This window comes from Anolis sagrei, chromosome 2 (genome assembly GCF_037176765.1).
Source record: "Anolis sagrei isolate rAnoSag1 chromosome 2, rAnoSag1.mat, whole genome shotgun sequence".
In the NCBI taxonomy this organism is placed as follows: domain Eukaryota; kingdom Metazoa; phylum Chordata; class Lepidosauria; order Squamata; family Dactyloidae; genus Anolis; species Anolis sagrei.
The window spans coordinates 64,050,698-64,075,775 of record NC_090022.1 but is presented as its reverse complement, the minus strand read 5'-3'; the positions used below and the strand labels follow the sequence as shown (position 1 = coordinate 64,075,775).

At 42.7% G+C, this 25,078-nt stretch overlaps 1 protein-coding gene across 1 annotated transcript in view; it reads right to left on the bottom strand.

The window, feature by feature from the left end:
- Positions 1-1,197: 1,197 nt before the first annotated feature.
- Positions 1,198-25,078, bottom strand: part of EFCC1 (EF-hand and coiled-coil domain containing 1) — a 120,397-nt gene continuing 96,516 nt past the window's right edge. The window contains exon 6 of the mRNA XM_060765971.2: positions 1,198-1,502. Within this exon, the coding sequence (XP_060621954.2) occupies positions 1,257-1,502 (246 nt within the window). The 3' untranslated portion in view covers positions 1,198-1,256. The remainder of the gene's footprint in view (positions 1,503-25,078) is intronic.

Here is a 25,078-nt window from a genome sequence, read left to right as displayed (position 1 = left end):
GGGGCTGGAGGAAGAGTTCTACATATGATGTGAACTGCTAAAAAGACAAATAAATGAATCTCAGAGAAAATCAAGCCTTAATGGATAATATGGACTGCTGAAAAGATAAATGGGTTTTAAAGAAATTCCAATCTGAACTCTCTCTAAAAGCAAAAATGACTACATTGAGGCTGTTGTACTTAAGACATATAATGAGAAAACATGACCCACCGTAAATTATGGTAAAGCTTGGTAGTAGAAAAAGTGTGGGACTGTATTACAGGTAGATTGATTCAGTCCAGGAAGCCACAACCCTAAGTTTGTAAAACGAGGATGGCTGCTGATGAGCTTGGAGGTCTCTCATGCAGAGTCACCACCATCACCAACACCAACAAAACTACAAAGGAAGACTGGCAAAAGAAACAGTGGAACTGAAATCCATCCACAAACTCCAGTCCATTGACAGTGGCATGAACAGACACAGTGGTCTCCAAGCACACTACACATAGCACTTGTTAGGACCCAAGCCCCTTGAAGGCTTTCTTGCCCAGTTTATCACATATCCTTTCTAGTTCCTATCTAGCATCACACTACATTCCAATAACTCTCTCCACCATTTATATAGTTGTCTACTCACCCCGGCATTAGGCAATATGCCTTTGTCCACAACAATTGTAGATAAAATTGAACTTGTCACCTCATCACTATTCCCATAAGTTTTGCATTTCTATGGCTATGCACACATACAGTCTGCTTATAAAGGTGTGTAGCTAGGCACTTTACTCTGTATCTGAGTAAATAGTCTATAAAAGCTTATGCTAGCACCTTATTTATGTCAATTAGTTTCTAAAGTGTTGCAAGTGTTGCATACTCATAAGGTCAGCAGTAGGGTATAATGATTTTATCTTTGGACTGCAATTCTGGATAATAAGGTTCAAATCCCCTAAGGCATTGAAAACCCTCTGGGTGACTCTGGTATGTTATATATTCTTAGGCTCCTTCCACACAGCTGAGTAAAATCCCACATTTTCTGCTTTGAACTGGGATATATGGCAGTGTGGATTTTCTGCCTTGATATTCTGGGTTATATGGCTCTGTGGATGGACCCTTAGCTTCCGAAAACCCCATGATAGGTTCACCTTATGGTTGCCATAAATCAGAAATGACTTAAAGGTACAATACAACAACGACAAGCACTCACCAAAAGTCAAAGTCGAATTGACCACAAACAACAAGGCATTCCTTTATTTGACCTCTAACAGAGCCTATATTTAATGTCACTGGCAATCTCTGGGGTTGACAGGTTGTTCAGTTTTGTGTATTGGAGTCAAACTCTGTCTCTTGGAGAAGGGGGAGGGGAATATATATATATATCCCCACCGAATGAAGATTTTCTGAGGCAGTCTGTGGGTCCGTTGTCCTGGCCTGCTCCTCTGTATCTTCTGCTCTGCAAAGCTCCAGATTATCCTCAAAAGATGATTCCCACTGCAAGGTTTATGACACAGCCCAAGGCATTTTGGTTCCTGAAGCAAAGAAGAATAGATCTTTATAACACAGATCTTCATACCCTATGACATGAATAGAGTCTGAACACACTGACAGTATATCCTTATTCTAAGTTCAACATGGATGATGGGACAGAGATCTTTATCACACCTGAGTGCAGCAGGTTAGTTTTGCAGTGGGCACAAGGCAAGCTGTGTTGCTTACCTAGTTCTGTCCTCCCAGAAGACCACCAGCCTCTAGTACATAAGGTGGTCATCCTACTGGCCTTATGATGTACCTCTGCAGTGTCCAGAATTCTTGAGGGATACAGACCTGGTCTACACATGCTGTCTTCCTCAGTGAAGAGCATTTTCCTGTTAAGTACCAAATGTTCAGACTGGACATCCTCCCAAAATGTTAATTAAAGTCAATTCAGTTTCAAATGTTAGTGTAGAAACTCAGCGCTATGGTGTTTGTGTTTTGTGTCTCTGGGTAGTTTATGGGTAGTTTTTTATTATGTGGGAATAGGGGGAAGTAAATACCATTAATATCATTTCAATTAACATGTAAGCCTCCCCTCAAGCCAGTCAGTATCTTTTTTAACAGAGAAGAGTAGCAGTGCCAAAGATGTGTAATTGGCTTTTCCCACCCACTGACAGGATCATAAAAGATGCAATAAGATTAAAGAGCACTTGGAACAATTTGCTATTGTTTTCCCTTAAATGAACCTGGAATGAATAGAGGCTTTGCCCCTGCACCACGTGAGTGCTGACATTTTCTGCCCGATGAGCAATAAGTGCAAGGGCTGCGTGTTAAGCGCCACTGTCACCCTGACAGTTTGTTTTCCTCAGCAGCAATTAGCAACGAATTTGTGGTTGAGGCAAATGACCTAGAGTAGGAAAAGCCAACTGGTGTGGCCTCCTCCTTAGACCTTTGCAAGGTTTCTGTGATTAGTGGGTCGTTTTTAAAAACCACTCTGCTTTTCCTTCCATATCAGCTATGTCATACACACTGTCCCGCCTTCAAAAGAGCCAAGTAACCATACCTGCACATCTAAAAATCTGGAATTTCTTTTCCTTTGATTTTAAAGGAACCTGAAAACTGCCCATCTGAAGGAAAGTTACATATATATTCTAATGGTAAACATATCTTTCACTGGCTTCTTGTGGTTATGGCCTGATGTATTGTGAAGATGGAAAACCGCATCACACACACATTCACATTGCATTATTTCCTGAAAAATGAACACAACAAGCTCAACATCCTAACCATAAAAACATTTTTCCTGGTGCCTTGTGGAAGGATCTATGAGTGGGCTTTCTTCTAAGCACTTCCAACATATATTTTTTGAAAAACTGGGAAATTGTTAGGCAGGAGAAGAACTTATAGAATGCCTCCCATTCTGCATTTGGACTTTCTTCCAGGAAGAATGAAAACAGGTCTTTTGCATAAGCATTTGATATAGTATTATGTTTTCCCACAGCACCTTCCACTATGACCAAGAAAATATTATGATGTTTACTTGCTGTTCTGAAAAGTTCCCAAAAAACATTAGTTCTTTTCTCTTTAATTGTACTTCATTTTATTGTTACCAGATAAGCATGAGATGTGTGTGTGTGTGTGTGTGTGTGTGAATGAGTGCATTTTAAAAACTATCCCAGGAACATTTTCTTAATTGTCCCAAGATCAATTTCTGTTCCTACACTGATATGAGGATGTTTTGTTTAAAATGCTGAAAGAAAACAATGTGTAATTATATATCTTTAACCAGGGGGACCGAAATCTGCACAACAGCAGATTTTAGAGGGCTACTAAAAGACAGTTTGAGATTTCTCATCACTAACTGTGCATCCATGCTCAACCAAGAAGCAATAAACAGTAATAGGCTGAACCTGTCAGAGAAAGTATTTAATTAAAGTCACAAGGGCCCTTAACAGCTTGTTTGTGAAGTCTGATACACAGAAGTAAAATCCATGGCTTCAATATGACTTATTCTGGGGAAACAGCAACATCCTTCAATCCATTGTGTCATACTACATCATCACCCACAAATAGAGTTCAATACCTCTCAAAAGCACAAGAAAAGGAAAGGCTTTCATATAGGTTTACATCTTGTGGCATAATGTAAAAATCACGCATAGTTCACGTTTGGTCAGTCCACACACTGTCTTGTCAGAGAAAAAAATATGCCACAGAGATGATCACTACAGAACAAGTAGTTTACTGTTTGAAATACAGAACAACATATATACAATTATGTGATCAGTTGCATTAAGTCACATAATGTCCTTTTAGAGAAATTTAAAATGGTCTTTCTTTGTACATGTGGAGAACATCCTTCCAGCAGCTCATGAAGAAAGAGCACACTCCAAACTGTCTCTCTGTGTCATTCTCTGCAAGCACCTACAGAGCTCAAGCCTGAATAATGTAACAGCAACCAAAACTCCCAGGCTCAACTAGCTCCCTGGGTTTGGCGCAACCAATCAGCTTTATGCATCTTATTTTACAGCTAACGTGTACACACACACCAACTGATTTATTACATGCCCTAACACACCTGACCTTAGTGCTTTGCTTATATGCATTAGGTAGAATGATGTTTCCGTTGTTGGTGGATACTGTCTTTCAAAAGTGTGAAAGTATTTCCCTGAATACAATGTCACTGCTGTGTTGCAGTGATAAAGTAAGGTTTGTTGTTTTTTCTGAGAAGGCCTTTTAAACTCATTAAATATGCTGTAGGAGTCTGCTTCAGCTTTCAACATGCCTGCTTTTGTCCTTCCTCTTGTCCAAATGAAATGATGCTGGTTAGAACTCAGTGAAAGTGGCTTTCTCATTTGGAGGTTATTTATGATAGTAGCCATGTCAGTGTTGATAACTTGAGATTGCTGGAGGCTGCCCTGTGATGTCATTTGTCATGTCCCCGTCTCTTGACTGTCTGACAGATGCCAAACCCCCAATAGTAACTAGCTCTCCAATAAAAAAAGAAAATAGGCTTTTGGAACTGAAGGAGAGTGCTCTGTTCCCTTCAGTCAATGCCATGCCCCCTGAAGGAGTCTGAAATCAATCAGTGTTAGTCCTGTGTGTCTGCTGCTGGTCCCACCATAGGAGCATCCATTACAAAAGCTCAAAGGACATCTGCGAACAGTTTTTCAAGGTGCTTTATTTAGCTATCTGCTGTTGTTCTCTGCAAGGACATTGTGGATGCTTCCAGAGAGCAACTTGAGGTGTTGGATTGCTGCGCCTAAGATTCTAAAGGAAGGCAGAAAGCTGTGGGGAAACACATGAACTTTACACATTTCTGATGATATTGCCCCCCCCCCCCCCCCATCACACCACCCTTCCACTCAGTGCAATTCAGTGAAGGAAGCATCAAGATTCTTTGATAAAACCCTCTGTTAGAAATAAAATGAAATTTTATTTCTAACAGGGTTTTATTAAAGAATCTTGACATAAATCAAAGCAGGTTTTACACTGACAACCTTCTTTTCTAATTGCCAGTCCGTGATTATGCCAGTCAACTTCCTATAAGAGCTGTTTTTAGTAAACTCCAAAATTAAATATTTGAGAGGGAAATAGTAACCTTCATGTTCATTTGTTGGATGGTGGTTGGAATGTAGCAAGGAAGGCATAAAAGCATTGATGCTCCACTTGTGCTAAGAATTCTACCCACAAAATCCCAAATCCTCCTGAACCTTATGACTTATCTCCCTGGGGCAGCCCCACGTGTAACTCATTACAGTAATCCAACAGATGTTGACTAGAGCTTGAATACAATAACCAGACTTCAGTATTAGCTCGGAACACCACAGTCAGGCACAACTTTCCATTGTGTTATTTTTGAAATCCAAATTCATTACACCCAGAAAATGTGGCTAGTGCATTAAAGGTAATACCAATTCTATAGAAGTCTCAGGGCCCTTCCACACAGCCCTATATCCCAGAATATCAAGGCAGAAAATCCCACAATATCTGCTTTAAACTGGGTTATCTGACTCCACACTCAGATAACGTGGGATTTCCTGCCTTGATATTTTGGGATATAGGGCTATGTGGAAGGGTCCTTAGATTTGTAGTTTTGTAAGATATATAGCTTTCTCTGTTAGAGAGTTCTGGTGCCCCAACAAACTGCAAAGCCCAGAATTCTATAGCATTGGGCCATGGCATTGAAAGTAGTGTCAAGCTGCTTTAATTCTGCAGCATATGAAAGCTTATGCTACCATCTTTCTTCTCTCAGTCTCTAGGGGCTGAGAGAAGGGCCTTTCCACACAGCCCTATATCCCAGAATATCAAGGCAGGAAATCCCACATTATCTGAAAGTGGATTCAGATAACCCAGTTTAAAGCAGATATTGTGGGATTTTCTGCCTTGATATTCTGAGATATAGGGCTGTGTGGAAGGGCCCTAAGATGCTACAAGATGCTTTTCCATATTGATACTCAGAAGGAAGGCAAACCTAGGGGGTAGGATGATCAAAAGGGTTTTGAAATGCATTAAAAACCAAGTTTTGGGCCAGTGTTTACAAATGACTCATAGTGGTTCATTGCAAAAGGAGAATGTCCCAAGAAACAACTCCATCAGTTGACTGGGATGGTAATAAAAATAGAAGAGATTGAGGTGATTATAAAGCGCAATATTAGAGGAAATATCTTTGTCAAAATCACTCAGAATGCAGCACTTTAAAGACAGCTGTATAGATTCTCTCTCAGACTGATCTCATGGCTTAGCACACAATCCTTGCCTTCCAGTCGATTCCAGTTTTATGATTCTAATAAAATGCTCATCTTTTACGTGAGGGCACATTCTCTGCAAAGAGTTCTGAGATAGCTTTTATTCCACCTTTGTTGATATTTCATCTGACTGATATTTTGAAATAACAACACCAGGTCAAAATCAGAATTCATATTATAATCTGCTAGGTAAGGAAATTGCAAAATGAAATTTCTTCTGCAGTTGGTGGGTTTAGCAAACACCTGTGACAGCTAATGCATTGGAACACAAATATTGGACTGGGCGTTTTGCATGACATCCTTGACAATGGAGCAAGAAAGCAAATTGTAAGCAATGTTGACCCAAGTAGCTCAAATTTACTCTTGAAAACCTAGACTCACTTCTCTCTCTCTCACTCTCACTCTCTGCTTTATATTGGTGATATAAAATTGTTTCAGCCGAGAGATGGTTTCCATTTAAACACAGGTTAGTTTTGCAAGAATAAAACTAAAAATAGGAATTTGAATTTTTTTTCTTGTTGGAATAGTATGGTAGAAGGAAATCAATAAACTCAATTTTTAGCGGGACATCAGAGGAAGATAATGACAAAACTTCTTCTTGTCAAGAAACCCCTGTGATAGAGTTGCCTTTCGGTAGCCATGGGTTGGAATTATTTAGCATCCAACAATAGAAGAGGGACATGGCACAGGGAAACAAACAAGAAGTAGCAGAAGGGAGATGATAAGAAATAGTGAACTGTACATATCATGATAGTGGCTAAGTGAGTTATCATTAGAGTACAGAAAGTTCAAAACTTGCCTCATAATGAAATCCTAGACAGAAATTCTGGACCTGACAAAAGTGGGAAAGAGGACCATAATAGGCAAAATGGGCCTTAAAAGTACATTTTTAAAAGCCTTTGGGCCTCCTTTTCTGATGTCTGAGCCAAATGACGTGCATCTAATATATGATTGCCTCGCTAATTGGATTCCACCTACGCCCTCCTCTCCAGCATTCTTTGTGCACTTAGTTTTACGGTGTCTGCCTTTTACTTTCTGTTCCCTTTGGGAGGCTTCAGATGTGTTCACTCAGCATGAGAGAGGCTCTAAACTGACTTTAATATCATGAGATCAGATCCAGCACGCTTTGGTGACAAAATCTATCTAGCACTGCAAGCTTCTGCTTCATGGGTCAAATTTAAAGGTAGGACAATTAAGGACTGGAAACGATGTCAGAGGATAGGGCTGGGGGAGAGAGATGAAGGAAGAGAAGGTGATTATCTTCCTTTCCTTATTCTGTGCTTTCTAGGTCCATGAGGGCACCTGAAGGAGACAGCTACTATCCCTGTAGCCTAGTTTTAACAGATTGTTGCTGCTTTAGCTTTGACGTATGACCTTGCAGCGCCCACAGCAACCGTAGCACCACCTTCCCCATTCCATGGGGAAAAACAGCCCCCCCCCCGCGTTTGCCCCATTGCTGGCAAAGAGAACATGCTCTCATTGCTTTGACCTATGACACTTTCATCACAGTTTGGGGATGGAGCCCCGCCATCCCCAAACTGAAGTGGCTCTACTTGTTTGATGGGATCTGATGAGCTCCATCCTCAAATTGCAGTGAAAGTGTCATAGGACTGGTAAATTTGCTCATGTGATGAAGTCCTTAACCCTGTCAAGGAACAGCAACTCAGGGTTTGTTCTAGCCAGGGGAATCCTAGAGGGGGCAAGGAGCAGAGAAGAGGTGGGCCTAGTAGCAAGGGCAGGAGGCCAAACTAGGCATGGCTCAAGGGGTAAAGGGTTCCTTTATGCCCAGTAGAGAGGGAAATGCTACAGTAAGAAAACCCTGTGATAGGGTCACTTTAAGAATGCTGTAAATCAGAAAGACTTGAAGCCACACCACAACAACAAACAATGCACTGGGGTGGGGGCGGGAGTATTGAAGTAATCTTGAAGTGGGGAGAAGACAGCAGTAGGCGAAGTTGGAGAAGTGGCAGAGTGCAGTAGGCCTAGAAGTAATGAGAAAGGCTGCTGAGGACATCAAAACAGTTGTAAAAATCTGAGCTTTCAGTCAATCATGGCAGCTTGTCATAAACGAGGGAGTGCTTATAATTTCTGAATAAATAGGTATGTTGTGAGGTCATGTTCATTATCAGTCTAGAGATAGGATAAAACTGAGCTGATTTTTGTTAGATTTTCTAACAAAAGGATTAACACACAAGTAGTACCTAAAGGCAAAGGAGACCATTACTTTTCAACTTGTTCTTAATTCTTGTTGGTTTACTATAGTTAACAGAGTGGTTTGTATTCTGTGGCCTAAACAATGTAATTTCCCAACCCTGAGTGGATCACAAAAGAACATGTGGTAGTTTTGCAAAACTCTAAAAGACGGTGGGGCTAGTTTCTTGTGAATTGGAAATGATGGGGCGGGATAGGCAAACAGAATTAGGGCCAAGGGAAGGTTGCAGAATTGGGGCCAAGGAATGCCCCCCTACCATGCTCCCGGTGGTGTAATGGGTTAAACCCTTGTGCCGACAGGACTGCTGACCGAAAAGTCCAAATCCAGGGAGTGGGGTGAGCTCCCATCTGTCAGCTCCAGCTTCTCATACAGGGACATGAGAGAAGCCTTCCACAGGATGGTAAAACATCTGGGCATCATCTGAGCAATGTCCTTGCAGATGGCCAATTGACTCACACCAGAAGCGACTTGCAGTTTCTCATGTCGCTCCTGACACACACACACACAAACAAGGCACTCCTGTTTCCAAACCCCGCCATCCATGGCCACCTTCCATATTGAATCCACTGGACTAGTGTACAGGAGGCACTCTGAATGTGTAGAATTCTTGACTGATGCAGATGACATTTTGTCTTCACAGAAATGTTGCTATGTGCAGCCAGGTCTGTGGGGAAAAGAATGTTCATAGAATCATAGAATCATAGAATCAAAGAGTTGGAAGAGACCTCATGGGCCATCCAGTCCAACCCCCTGCCAAGAAGCAGGAATATTGCATTCAAATCACCCCTGACAGATGGCCATCCAGCCTCTGCTTAAAAGCTTCCAAAGAAGGAGCCTCCACCACACTCCGGGGCAGAGAGTTCCACTGCTGAACGGCTCTCACAGTCAGGAAGTTCTTCCTAATGTTCAGATGGAATCTCCTCTCTTGTAGTTTGAAGCCATTGTTCCGCGTCCTAGTCTCCAAGGAAGCAGAAAACAAGCTTGCTCCCTCCTCCCTGTGGCTTCCTCTCACATATTTATACATGGCTATCATATCTCCTCTCAGCCTTCTCTTCTTCAGGCTAAACATGCCCAGTTCCCTAAGCCACTCCTCATAGGGCTTGTTCTCCAGACCCTTGATCATTTTAGTCGCCCTCCTCTGGACACATTCCAGCTTGTCAATATCTCTCTTGAATTGTGGTGCCCAGAATTGGACACAATATTCCAGATGTGGTCTAACCAAAGCAGAATAGAGGGGTAGCATTACTTCCTTAGATCTAGACACTATGCTCCTATTGATGCAGACCAAAATCCCATTGGCTTTTTTTGCCGCCACATCACATTGTTGGCTCATGTTTAACTTGTTGTCCACAAGGACTCCAAGATCTTTTTCAGCTTGAAACAAATAAGAATAATCTCTCCAATTGCAACTGTGTACGGTGGTGTCCTTGGGATGCTATAGTATTGCCATTTTAATTTACTAAAAAAAGCCCCTCTCTAACATTTCTGTCTGATAGCAAATGGCCTATATAAAAGCTCCGATGGTAAACACTAAAAGGAGTGAATTCACTTAAAAATGAATTAGATATATGAATATGGTTGAAAGAAACTTGACATTTTTAGTAGCAAAAATAACTTTTAAAATCATAAAATGTTTAAAATTGTACTGTTTTGCAGAGGCTGTGCACCTCCTTTCTTAATGGGAGAAATACAGGATATAAAACAAATAAATATTTTAAAAACATCCCCTGACACATACACATACTCAGGGGGAAAACAATGTGAAGACCGATCATGCTCAGTAACCAATGTGAAGTGTCCTTGGAAAAGTCAAATGGCAGCTGCAGAGGGTAAAGTGAAATACCTTTGTATATCTGCTTATAGTGTCCTTGAGGGCATGAGTGGGGGGCTGCTTGGTTGGATGGATCCCTAAATGGGAATACCCCTCTGTAAAGAAGCAGCCCTAATCTCACTAGATGCCACCAAATTATGTAAAGAAGCACTAATCCCACCGCTTGTCAACAAAATTATGTGAGGAAGTATTAATCTTCTTTATAGCCACTAATATTCTGTGAGGAACCTTCTTTTAGATATCAATTAAGCTGCCACCAATATGTTTAGAGACGCTGGTTTAGGTCTCTGTTTATCTTTAGTTGTGTTGTGAGGTGACTTTGGTAGTGTGGAATGCACCAAGCATGACAGCAATCGAGGAGGCAGGTTTGAAATATAAAGAGAACAAGTTTTATTGTTAACAGAACGTAATTGTTGCAGTTTTGAGAATTTGAACTTGGCACAAGGCTTGATGTTACAAAATGGCTGGTTTGAGATACATGCTTCTGATGATACAATTCTACAAACTTCTTCTTAGTGAAGTGCTTATACTACTTCAGAGTTCCCTATTGTGAATGTCCACACTGTTTGCCCTATACTCGGAACAAACCACTGATCACCAGTCTTTCCTTACTGGCAATCCTGAAAACCCCCTCTGTTAGATTCCTTTAACCTAAGCAATCTAACAAGGTAACACCTTCAGCTCTCTTGCTGAAGAAATATTCACAAATTCTAGGAACTACTGAATTCTCACAGCTTCACAACAGAGCCCTAACTGGCTATCCTCTTCCCCGGGTCTCTTCCACCGGACTGGAGCTTAACTGCCACTTTCAAACCTTTTCCTCCTTAAGCTCCGCCCACCTCCTCTGAGGCTTTGTCTTGTCACCATGGCAACCTATCCCTCACAGCTAGGCCATGGCAATAAATGTAATACATAAATACAGTTTAATAAACACTCTATAATAAACATTTCTCTACACCTTCCCCCCCAGAAAAATATTTTTGCACATTTCTTAATCCTAGAATAGCAAAAATAATCCTACATAACATTTAACAATAAATATACATATATCAATTCTGAAAGGGAAACGCATCATAGTTAGGTACATTTCAACTATACATATATACAAACCTTTAACCTATGGAATCCTTGATAAGGCGTCCGCAACTACATTTTGTTTACCTGAAACATGTTTTATGTCAAATATGAAATCTTTTAAACCCAAACTCCATCTTAACAGTTTGTTATTGGTACCTTTTACATTATCTAGCCATCGTAAGGGAGCATGGTCTGTTTGCAAAGTAAATTTCCTACCCCACAAATACGGTTTCAGTTTCTTGACTGACCAGATAATGGCATAGCATTCTTTCTCAATTGTTGACATACTATACTCATTAGAATGCCATTTTTTACTTAAGAACAATAGGGGTCTGTCTTCTCTTTCTACATCCAATTGGCTTAGGACAGCTCCAAGCCCAGTATCTGAAGCATCACACGTCAAAATAAAGGGCTTGTCAAAATCTGGTGCCATTAGGACAGAATCTGAAGTAATGGATTTCTTCAATTGATCCATGGCAGTCTGACAATTTGGAGTCCAAATTACCTGGTTCGGGTTCTTCTTTTTAGTAAGATCCGAAAGAGGGGCTGCCAGATTACTAAAGGATGGGATAAATTTTCGATAGTAACCCGCCAATCCAAGGAATGCCCTAACCTGTTTTTTCGTTTTGGGCACTGGCCACTGGTGTATAACTGCCACTTTAGTAGGATCAGGTCGAATATGACCTCCTCCCACTAAATGTCCTAAATATTTGGTAACCTTATATCCTATCCTACACTTGGAAGCTTTAACGGTTAACCCTGCTTCCCTCAACCTGTTTAGCACCAGATCTAAATGATTAAGGTGATCTCTCCATGAATTACTAAAAATCCCTATATCATCAATATAGGCTACACAGAAAGACCCCAGTCCACTCAAAACACTGTCCACTAATCTTTGAAATGTGGCCGGGCTATTTTTTAGGCCAAAAGGAAGGACATAAAATTCAAATAATCGATTTTGGGTCCGGAAAGCGGTCTTGTGACGGTCTTGTGGTGCCATGGGCACTTGCCAAAACCCCTTGGTCAAATCAATGCTACTAATAAAGTTGGCCTTCCCCATCCTTTCCAGTAGATCGTCTAAACGTGGCATAGGATAGGTGTCCGTCTGGGTCACTTTATTTAACCTCCTATAGTCTACACAAAACCTAATTGTTTTGTCAGGCTTCTGCACTAAAACTATAGGTGAAGCCCAAGAGCTAACCGATGGAGCAATAATCCCTAGGTCCAACATTTCCCTAATTTCTTTTTCAATACATTCATTAATTCTCCCCGTAACCCTGTAGGGTGGAGATACAATAGGAGTAGCATCACCGGTGTTTATTCGATGCTGGACTCCTTGGACCTTTCCTGGCAAGTCCGAAAATATGTCCCTATATTTATTTAAAACCTCTACAACCTCTCTTTTCTGAGGTAGGGACAATTCTACATTCATATCTACCCGATCTACATTCCTGAACTGTTCACGATCACCCTCCCAAAAAGAAAAGGGACCGGATTCCTCTTCTGAAACAACAAAACATACATTTGCAGATCTTACAACATAAGGCTTCAACATATTTACATGGACTCTTCTCTCTACATTGGATTGTTCATCAAAAATATCATAGTTTATGTGGTTGTGTCTTCTGATGACCTTCCATGGTCCAGACCAATCCAATTGAAGCTTGTTGGCCTTGTTGGGAGATAAAAATAAAACTTCATCTCCGATGTCGAAGACCTTTGGCTTAGCAGTAGAGTCATAATAGTCTTTCTGTTTCTGCTGAGCCGCAAGCAAATGTTCTTGAGCAACGTCTCTAGCCAGCTGCATTGTTGCTTGAAGATCTCTTAAATACTCCGTCACTGGAACAGGATCCTTCGCCGGACTTTCTTCCCAATATTCTCTCAACAGATCTAACGGACCACGAGCTTTCCTTCCATACAGCAATTCAAATGGACTGTAGCCGGTGCTGTCATGAGGGACGGTCCTGTAGGCGAACAGCAGTTGTTGTAACTTGACGTCCCAGTCATAAGGCCTTTCCTGACTGTAAGACTTTATCATTTTGACTAAAGTCTTGTTCATATTCTCAACCAGTCCATTTGTCTGCGGATGATATGCTGTGGAAGTCAGGTGTCTAATTCCACATAACTCCAGCAACTTCGACAGAAGCTTGGAAGTAAACTGGGTTCCCAAGTCCGAGACCAGTTCTCTGGGATATCCAGTTCTTCCCCAAATGGACAGCAGGGCATTTGCAATTGTAGTTGTTTCGATGTTAGTCAGAGCTACAGCCTCTGGATATCTTGTGGCGTAGTCAATCATGGTTAAAATGTAACGGTAACCACGTCTGCTTGGTTTACAGAGAGGACCTACAATGTCAATGCCTACTCTGTAAAATGGTTCCCCAATTATTGGCATAGGGATCAATGGAGCTTTAACTTTATCCCTTCCAGTGCTCAATCTCTGGCAGATGTCACAGGATTGGCAAAACTCTTTGATCCTCTGGAACATGCCAGGCCAATAAAAGTTTTTAGTGATCCTTTTCGTGGTTTTTCTTATGCCCAAATGTCCACCTTGAGGGTTTTCGTGTGCCACCCTCATCAGCTGTTCTCTAAAACCTTGAGGCACTACAATTTGACTACATGTCACTGATCTTTCTGTCGAGTTTACACTTTTGGATTCCCTATATAGGACACCATTCTTCAGTATAAACTCGGAGGGCTGTTCTTCTGGCAATACTGTGGGGTTTTGAGCTAAAGCAAATAGAGGCTTCAGAGATCCATCGGCTCTCTGTTCCTGCCGAATCTCCTCAACTCCTCCCGTCTTCTTAACAAGCTCAGCCACTGTAGCGCTGGTTTCTGGACTCTCGTCCCCATCTTGTTGTATGGCAAAACACAGGGCTTTCTGTTCAGGGCTTTCATTGTTACATTCTTTCTCCCCACACGCCATCTTACAGAATTTAATCTCCTCAGCCAAATCATTTCCAATTAAACATTGATATGGTATGTCAGGACTGACTGCAAAATCCCACATACCCTTCCATCCTTTATATTCTATTGGCAAGGTCACCACGGGTGTCGGGATCACGGGACCTAAACCTTTTAATTTTATTTCAGAGGTTGGCTGTTGAAATTTCTGAGGTATTATTTTAGGGTGCGCGATGCATACTTCGGAACCTGTATCTCTGAGTCCTTTCCTGTCTTTGTGATCAATAGAAATGGTTTCTAAGTAGTCCTTAGATGGGCTGCCTGACAGGATAAACAGACATTGTTTCTCTTGAGGCTCTGAGCTTGAACTCTCCTTTGAAACAGTATCTGCTTCTGCCCTTGGTGTTTCTTTCATTTTATTCACAAAGAGGGTTGTTTTCTCTTTCCTTAACAAGGGACATTGATATTTTAAATGATTCCATTCTCCACATTGAAAGCACCGTCGTTTTACCTCAGGAGCAGTTGGTCTTATTACACTCTGCCTCCTATAGGGGGTGTCTTCTATGTCAGCACCCTTTTCTTGCTGTGGGCGCTTTTGTTGTGAATAAAATGGCTGCCTGTTTGTTCTTTTGTCCCCTGGCAGATCTTCTCTTTTAAATCCTTCTTTCAAGGTTGTTATTTGATCTGCCATACCCGCTGCCTCTACAATCGTGGATGGCTTGCGATCTTGAATCACCCAACGAATTTCATAAGGAACTAATTGGAAAAATTGTTCCAATTTCAAAAGTTCCCTCAGCTGTTGATAATCTTCTACCTCAGACGTCTTTATCCAACTATCGAACAGTTGAGACAATCTAGAGGCCACCTGAGCAAAACTTTGAGTTTTATCTTTCTTTAAGGATCTGAACTTAAATCTATAATATTCCGGAGTCAATCTAAACTCTTGTTGAATCTGTTTCTTAAACAGATCATAGTCTCTATAAGATTCTTCAGGCAACTGTCCATAAATCTGCAAAAGTTTCCCACTTATCTGTGGCCTAAGGTATGTCATCCATTTTTCCTTGGCCACTCCAAAATCACGACAACATCTTTCAAAAGATATTAGGAATTTCTCTGGACAATCCTCCTTGGTATATTTTGGGAATTTCTTCATCAAATCTGGGGTATCCCCTCCAGATCTCCCTTCCTGAACATCACTGGATGTTTGAGACAAAGCCAATCTTTGTTTCTCTAGCTCAAACTCCATTCTCTTCAATTCTAACTCCCGTTCAAATTCTCTCTCTTTGTCTTTCTTCAAACTCTCTTTGTTTAGCCTCTCTCTCCATCTCCAATTGTTTTTCCTCCATCTCCAATCGTCTCATCTCTAATCGTTTTTCCTCCATCTCCAGTTTGTATTTATAAGCCATTTCTGACATAGGCACTAACTCTGTCTCTGACCCAGAGCTCGAACTTTCTCCTTGGTCTCCCTCTCTTTCTTCAGCCAGCTTTCTCTGTCGCCTGGTAGCCATTTTTCAGCAACTTTTACCTCACAACTTATTTTAAAATTAAACTTAAGGCACTCGATTAGTTGTTACACGAATCCCGTCGTCTGCCACCAAAAAATGTAAAGAAGCAGCCCTAATCTCACTAGATGCCACCAAATTATGTAAAGAAGCACTAATCCCACCGCTTGTCAACAAAATTATGTGAGGAAGTATTAATCTTCTTTATAGCCACTAATATTCTGTGAGGAACCTTCTTTTAGATATCAATTAAGCTGCCACCAATATGTTTAGAGACGCTGGTTTAGGTCTCTGTTTATCTTTAGTTGTGTTGTGAGGTGACTTTGGTAGTGTGGAATGCACCAAGCATGACAGCAATCGAGGAGGCAGGTTTGAAATATAAAGAGAACAAGTTTTATTGTTAACAGAACGTAATTGTTGCAGTTTTGAGAATTTGAACTTGGCACAAGGCTTGATGTTACAAAATGGCTGGTTTGAGATACATGCTTCTGATGATACAATTCTACAAACTTCTTCTTAGTGAAGTGCTTATACTACTTCAGAGTTCCCTATTGTGAATGTCCACACTGTTTGCCCTATACTCGGAACAAACCACTGATCACCAGTCTTTCCTTACTGGCAATCCTGAAAACCCCCTCTGTTAGATTCCTTTAACCTAAGCAATCTAACAAGGTAACACCTTCAGCTCTCTTGCTGAAGAAATATTCACAAATTCTAGGAACTACTGAATTCTCACAGCTTCACAACAGAGCCCTAACTGGCTATCCTCTTCCCCGGGTCTCTTCCACCGGACTGGAGCTTAACTGCCACTTTCAAACCTTTTCCTCCTTAAGCTCCGCCCACCTCCTCTGAGGCTTTGTCTTGTCACCATGGCAACCTATCCCTCACAGCTAGGCCATGGCAATAAATGTAATACATAAATACAGTTTAATAAACACTCTATAATAAACATTTCTCTACACCCTCTTAGGAGAAAAAGAGGGGAGAACAAACTGGCATCGTTGCAGGTTGTATTTGTCATGTCAGCTTCTAGCTCTGAAGTGGTAAATGTTCATATTTTAGACAAGAGGAATTTCTGTATTATGCATCTGCAACTGTTTGGGCTCATAAACTGTGGTGCCAAATGCTGAAAATCTACGTTTCTTCATCTTGGGTAGCTGATTTTGTTGAAGCACACAGAGGAAGAAAGACAAGAGGAAGCCATGTGATGAAACTATTACGGTTTTCTAAATGGCTCTGCTCATATCCTATTGAATATGCCATTTTTCAGCCGAGTGGTTTCTTTCACTCCTGATTTTATGACGCAAATCCATGGCTCAGCCAGTTCTATTTATTCTGAATTGAAGTCAGCTATGAAAAAGCATCTCCAGCTGTGTTTTTCTTTCTGTGGAAAGGATAGCAGCCTCCATCCAATGTCTAATTATACTTGCTAAAATCTTCTTTTGACCCAAACAGCTATATTGCTTGAATCTCACACACTAACACACAATATGTACAGAAGGCGAAGAAGTTCTTTGAATGCTCACAAACTGTTACAGGCATTGTTTGATGATGGCCAGCATAAGAGATGGAATATAGTTCGAAATATTGGTGGAAGATGGATTTTGCCCCTTCTGCTGCCTTCTTGACCATAAGCTGAACTTCTTACTCTGAAAGGATGCATTTGAGGGAGATACAGTGAGGGATTTAAAAGTGGGTGGGCTTTTACAGTAGTACGGGGAGCGGTACGGAGAGAAAAAGACAATAAATATAGTTAATTAATAAGTATAGTTAAGTGTGTGGAAGTATACCAAAGCAGGCATGGGAACTTCTGACTCAAATTTTCAATGTCAAACTATTTGTTCAGTCTGAAGGACCAAAGCATCATATTTTGGAGAGCCATAGAGTCTACTTTGAATGTCCAAAATTTTCTTACAAGCACCAGACTACAGGAGGTGGGCAATCTGGTAAAAGAGCTCTGAAGTGGAGGAAAAGAGACAGGCTTGGTTAAAACAGATGCCATACAATAAAATCCCACATACAGCCAACCTGAACCTCATGGGGTTCCCAAGTGATTCACAGGCTTCCAGCTGAGTGACTCTTACAGTCCTTAGAAGAGACAAGGAAGGGGGAAAAGGAAGGTTCTGTCCTGGCCAAGCCTACCTTCGGACTTCGCCTTGACTGACCTGAAGGGTTTTGCTTACTGATTCTGCACTACACAGTGGTTGAACAAGGTAAGATCTACAGAGAAATAATGCTTGGACTAGTCAGCATTAGAAGGAGGAATAAAGTGCATGAAAAGAGACAAGCCACATGGTAAGTACAGGCAGACCCATGTTACGAACAAAATAGGTTCTGTAGGCTTGTATAGCAAAGGGAAGGGCTAACACGCCAGTGCCCCTGTTCAGAAGATTTCAGCTCGTCTTCTGTCCCTGTGATAATTGGATTTTGAAAAAAAAACCCGACTTGTTGAAACAAGGATTGGTGATAAAGCTTCAGTGGAGACACCTTTTCCCTGGATGACTCTTCTAGGAGTGAATCTCCCTTCCTAGGAGTAGATTTCTCTCACTTCATGTTGGCTCACCAGTGTTCTTAGCTATGAGTCGTTTCTAAGTCAGATGTTTGTAATTTGAGCTTGTCTATATTATGTTTGTGTACTAGTGCAGGAGTTTCAGCAATCAAAGAATCATAGAGCTGGAAGAAACAAAAGCCATCCAGTCCAACCACCTACCAACCTAGAACACACAATCAAAACATTCCCAACAGATGGCAACTCAGCCTCTATTAGCCCACCTCCCTGCCCCAATCGCAGTCTAAGGGCCCTTTTAGACAAGCCCTATATCCAGCATCTGATCCTAGGTTTTCTGCTTTAAACTGGATTGTATGAGTCTGCCCTGCCAGATAATCTGGGATAAACAGGAAACCTGGGATTAGATCTTGGAATATAGGGCCTGTCTAGAAGTGCGCTAAGGCAGCAATCTGCACTGTCAAGGAATTCTTGAGTAGTACAAACAGAGTGGGAGTATGACTTCCCTAGATCTAGACACAATATTTCTATTTATGCCGCCTAGAATTTCTTTGGCTTCTTTAGCTGTCGTATCACATTGTTGACTTATGTTCCGTTTATAGTCTACTAAGGCACATGTACTTTTTTCAAGCCAGGTGTCATTCATCTGATATCTGGGTTGTTGTAGGTTTTTTTGGGCTATGTGGCCATGTTCTAGAAGCATTCTCTCCTGACATGTCACCTACATCTATGGCAAGCATTCTGAGGATGCTTACCATAGATGCAGGTGAAATGCCAGCAGAGAATGCTTCTAGAATATGGCCATATAGCCCAAAAAACCTACAACAACCTAGTGATTCCAGCCATGAAAGCCTTTGACAATACATCTGATATTGGTGCATTTCATTTTTATTGCTAAAGTGTAACACTATCTATTTCTCCCTGTTGAAATGTATTTTTTTAGTTTAGGCCCAACTCTCTAATCTGTTAATGTCATTTTAGATTCTGATCTAGGGGATATTAGCTTCCCTCCCAATTTGGTATCATCTGCAAATTTGATAAGCATGCAGTCTATTCCATTGCTCAGTCACTGATAAAGACGTTGAATAGCACTAGGCCCAGGACAGAACCTTGTGACACCTCACTGGTCACTTCTCTGCAGGATGAAGAGGCGCCATTGGTATGTTTGCACCCTTTGGATTTGGCCAGGCAACCAATTACAAATCTGTGTAACAGTAGCACTATCTAGCCCACATGTTATTAGATTCTTTTTGAGAATGAATACTGTATGTCTGTTTGGCACTTTGAAGGTCTAGAGGAGACTAAAAATTGTAACTACAATTCTTAGTCAATATTTTGCTATCCACAGCATTTCCTTCATCTACCAAACAAGTGTACTAACATGGGTTGCTTTGAGTTACTAACACTCACTAACATGTTTTCTAGTGCATTATTTGTGATAATTAAGCATATTGCATTTTCTAATAGGTATTGAAAACTCAGTTGTAACAAAAATGGTCTGTTTTGTATTCAAGAGCATGTTTGGCCTGAAGAAGAGAAGGCTGAGAGGAAACATGAGGGCCATGTATAAATATGTGAAGGGAAGTCATAGTGAGGAGGGAGCAAGCTTGTTTCCTGCTTCCCTGGAGTCTAGGATGCGGAACAATGGCTTCAAACAACAGGAAAGGAGACTTGATCTGAACATTAGGAAGAACTTCCTAACTGTGAGAGCTGTTCAGCAGTGGAACTCTCTGCTCCAGAATGTGTTGGAGGATCCTTCTTTGGAGACTTTTAAACAGAGGCTGGATGGGCATCTGTCAGGGGTTCTTTGAATGTGATTTTCCTTCTTTTTGGCTGGAGGTTGGACTGGATGGCCCACGAGGACTCTTCTGACTCTGTGATTCTATAAGATCAATTCTGGATACAATTATCCCTCTATGCCGCACTTTAGTGAATGCTGAGAACCAGTTTCAGGTACCTATTGCACTTTAGATCTTGCACTTTATGTATGTGCCCAACGGCACGCAATGTGTTGTTAACTGAGTGGTATTACTGACTGTGTTGCACTAAAGACTCTCGCACTCTCGCACTTTAAGAACTATCTAACTGGTGTGGCTGGAACGCCTTCCACCATCTGAAGCTATTGTTATCCATGTGGTCCCCCATCCCCCTATTTGTACTGTCCCTGTTACTACTGACTAGCGGAAAGGACAGGGGAGGAGGTGGGCTGGAGCCTGTGGACAAAAACGGGGCGGGGAGGGGGGAGGAAGGGGAGCAAGGGTGTTGGCAGGGGCCAACAAATCAAACAACTGATGAAGCAGTAATTAAGACCTTGATATTAGATCGCGGCATGGAGGGGGGGAGGTGTTCCACTAGCCGAGGGGCCCCCATAGAGGTCGTGGTGGGGAGGAGGAGATGCGGAAAAAGGAGACCTCGAATTTGGCCTAATTCGGACCGTTTATCTACATTAACAATCCCCAACCGGTCTCCTAAGGTAAATTGGTGTAACCAGGTGAGCGGGCCCTCGGGATTGAAGGTGGTGCTGCTGAACGCCAGATCTGTCAACGGAAAAACGACCTGGATCCAGGACCTAATCCTGGAGGAGCGGGCAGATCTGGCGTGCATTACGGAGACCTGGTTGGATGAAGCTGGAGGCGTAAATCTGACCCAGCTTTGTCCTCCAGGCTTCTCCGTACAGCACCAACCGAGATCCGGAGGACGGGGAGGCGGGGTTGCAGTGGTCTACAGAGATTCCATCCATCTGATCAGGAGTCCCATCCCGCAGACCACAAATTTTGAATGCGTCCACCTGAGGGTGGGTGACCGGAACAGAATAGGGATTCTGTTAGTGTACCGTCCACCTCGCTGCACTACAGTCTCCCTACCTGAGCTAGCGGGGGTGGTCTCGAGCCTGGCGTTGGAGTCTCAACGGCTTCTCGTGCTGGGGGACTTCAACATCCATGCCGAGGCGACCCTCACAGGAGCGGCTCAGGACTTCATGTCCGCCATGGCAACCATGGGGCTGTCCCAACGAATAACTGGCCCCACCCACTGTGCTGGACATACATTGGACTTGGTTTTCTGCCAGGGATGGGAGCAGGGTGGCGGTGTGGAGGAGTTGTCCATCTCTCCGTTGCCATGGACCGACCACTTCCTGATCAGATTTAGGCTCACTGCGCCCCCTAACCTCCGCAAAGGTGGAGGACCCATTAAGATGGTCCGCCCCAGGAGGCTTATGGATCCGAATGGATTCCTGACGGCTCTTGGGGATTTTCCCGCCACCTCGGCAGGTGACCATGTCGAGGCCTTGGTCGCTCTCTGGAATGGGGAGATGACCAGGGCAATTGACATGATCGCTCCGGAACGTCCCCTCTCAAGTAACCGAGCTAAACCAGCTCCTTGGTTCACTGAGGAGCTGGCAGCGATGAAGCGAAGGAAGAGGGAACTAGAGAGCGTGTGGCGCTCGGACCCAAGCGAGCCAAATCGAGCACGGTTTGTGTCCTTTTTAAGGGCATATGCCGCGGCAATAAAAGCCGCAAAGAAAACTTTCTTTGCGGCCACTATTGCGTCTGCAAAAAACCGTCCGGCGGAGTTGTTTCGGATTGTCAGAGGTCTTTTGACTCCCGCCACCTCAGGCGGGAGCCCTGACAATTCGGCCACGCGCTGTGAAGCATTTGCTCGGTTCTTTGCAGACAAAGTCGCTTTGATCCGTTCTGGGCTGGACACCATATTAAATGCAGTCTCTGTGGATGTGACACGAGCACCTGCTTGTCCTATTTTGATGGATTCTTTTCAGTTTGTGAAGCCCGAGGATGTGGACAAGATACTTGGAGGAATGAGGCCCACCACGTCCATCCTAGACCCCTGCCCATCCTGGCTTCTGAAGGAGGCCAGAGGGGGATTGGCTGAGTGGGTAACGGTGGTGGTTAATGCCTCCCTTCGGGAAGGCAAGATTCCAGCGAGCCTAAAACAGGCTATTATAAAACCGCTGTTGAAGAAACCATCACTGGACCCCACTAAATTCGACAACTTTCGGCCTGTTTCCAATCTTCCCTTCTTGGGCAAAGTCATGGAAAGCGTGGTGGCCTCACAACTCCAGGTATTCTTGAGAGACACGGATTATCTGGATCCGGCACAGTCTGGTTTCAGACCGGGACATGGTACCGAGACGGTCTTGGTCGCCTTAGTGGATGATCTGCACCGGGAGCTAGACAGGGGGAGTGTGTCCCTGTTGGTGCTCCTGGACCTCTCAGCGGCCTTCGATACCGTCGACCACGGTATCCTTCTGGGGCGTCTTGCAGAAATGGGTCTTGGGGGCACTGCCTTGCAGTGGCTCCAGTCATTTCTGGAGGGTCGTACCCAGAAGGTGTTATTGGGGAACTCCTGTTCAACTCCACAGCCTTTGACCTGTGGGGTTCCACAGGGCTCTATATTGTCCCCCAGGCTGTTTAATATCTACATGAAGCCGCTGGGTGAGATCATCCGGAGTTTCGGGGTGCGGTGTCATCTGTACGCAGATGATGTCCAACTCTGTCACTCCTTCCCACCTGCTACTAAGGAGGCTGTCGAAGTCCTGAACCGGTGCCTGGCCGCTGTAATGGTCTGGATGAGGGCGAACAAACTGAAATTAAATCCAGACAAGACAGAGGTACTCCTGGTCAGTCGCAAGGCCGAGCAGGGTATAGGGTTACAGCCTGTGCTGGATGGGGTCGCACTCCCCTTGAAGGCGCAGGTTCGCAGCTTGGGTGTGATCCTGGATTCATCGTTGAGCCTGGACCCCCAGGTTTCAGCGGTGACCAGGGGAGCATTTGCACAGCTTCGGCTTGTGCGCCAGCTGCGCCCGTACCTTGGGAAGTCTGACTTGGCCACGGTGGTACACGCTCTGGTCACATCCCGCCTTGACTACTGCAACGCTCTCTACGTGGGGCTGCCCTTAAACACGGCCCGGAAGCTTCAGCTAGTCCAGCGCGCGGCAGCCATGTTGTTAACAGGAGCAGGACGCAGGGAGCATACAACGCCCTTGTTGTTCCAGCTCCATTGGCTGCCGATTTGCTACCGGGCCCAATTTAAGGTGCTGGTGTTATCCTACAAAGCCCTAAACGGTTCCGGCCCAAAATACCTTGCGGACCGCATCTCGGCCTATGAGCCCACGAGGAGCTTGAGATCATCTGGGGAGGCCCTTCTCTCGATCCCGCCTGCCTCACAGGCACGTCTGGCGGGGACGAGAGAGAGGGCCTTCTCGGTGGTGGCCCCCCGGCTGTGGAACTCCCTCCCTGCTGACATCAGACAGGTGCCCTCCCTCATGGCCTTTCGTAAGGGCCTGAAGACGTGGCTCTTCGAGCAGGCATTCAACTGAGTGCTATGTTACTGGAAATGACAACCGGAATGAATTACGACTACGAGATTGATTATGATTCCACGATATGACGGAGCGGATTATTTTAGTGTAATTTAGATGTTGGGTATTAGTGATGTTAGTTTGCTGTCCTGATTTCTCTGTAAAGTGTCTTTTATGTACTGTACACCGCCACGAGTCACCCTAGGGCTGAGAGCGGCGGTTAATAAATGCAATAAATAAATAAATAAATAAATAATAAATTAAACAATGGTAAATAACCAATAAACATTTTGATGTTTAAATCCAGTGAAGATTACTAGTATTACTGGTAGCAGTTAACAGTGATTATATTGTAAAATTATTTAAAGTAAGAATCATCATAGCAATTGATGGCTTGCAGTAGCTAAATGTGTCATCTTTATGCTCTTCAAAATATGGTACATTTACATTTGACATTTTTACATTAATCAACCTATAATACAGATTATTGTGGCCAGATTTTTTTTAAGCCAAAGGGCACAGCATTAAAGTTGGTAGAAAGAAAACACTCTGGCCTCAGCTACAACATTTAGACATTAATGGCCTATTTTGCAGTTCTGCATTCAAGAATTAAATATTGTGACCGTATTTCTGGGATAATTGTCATTATTGTCTTATCTTGTCACTACTTTGCCCCATTGACACAATAAATGTTTGAACTCTCCATAAGCAGACAGCTTGCAAGATGGCCACTCAAAAAGGGACTTTATACATCTTGAACAGTGCTGCTCAGACACAAGTATTAAAACCAGTTTTCCTTCCTTCTCCTTAACAGAAGCAGTAAAATAACTCTACGCTGTAGTTTATTTTGTATTGTGATCTTTGATCTCCATTTCCCTAGAAGTGCTTCATCCATGATTACTGATTTGTTTTTCAAAACTGTTTCCTTTAATTAATGGTACTGATTTATTTATTTTTAATGCTAATTATCATCTTGTCAAATGAGACTATTCCTCTTCTGAATTTAAAACTGTGAATATATAAAACAGCTAGCATAATGTGAAATTAAAATCCTGCTAATTTAAAATGTGTTCAGTTTGTTGCTCTCTTGGGCTGTTAGAAAAACCTTTGAAGATTAAATTGCTATCTGTGGTGGTTTGTGCTTGACAGGTTTCACAAAGTTGTCTTCTGTTTTGTTAGCTGCTTAAATAGTCATTTGTCTGCATACTCTGACAGCTTGCCCATCCCACTGCAAATTCTGTAGACTAAAAAAAAACAGCTTTTCTTCATGCTAGCAGGAAACAAACTGAGCATGCTGTGAATTTTATTTCTAACTTAGCTGGTTATGTATAAATGCCAGCTATGATACTGGGAAGTTGCCCCAGGGTACTTTCTCTAGTTTCTCTTCTTCTAATGGAAAAATACTGTTTCAGTGATATTTTTTAACACTGAAAGGCTTTCCTTTGAGAGGCAGGATTCATGTAAATGTTCCCGTTTTAACTTATTTGTCTTCAAAATATGAAAGTGCCAGTGAGTATATATCACCTGTGTTTTTGGGCTGG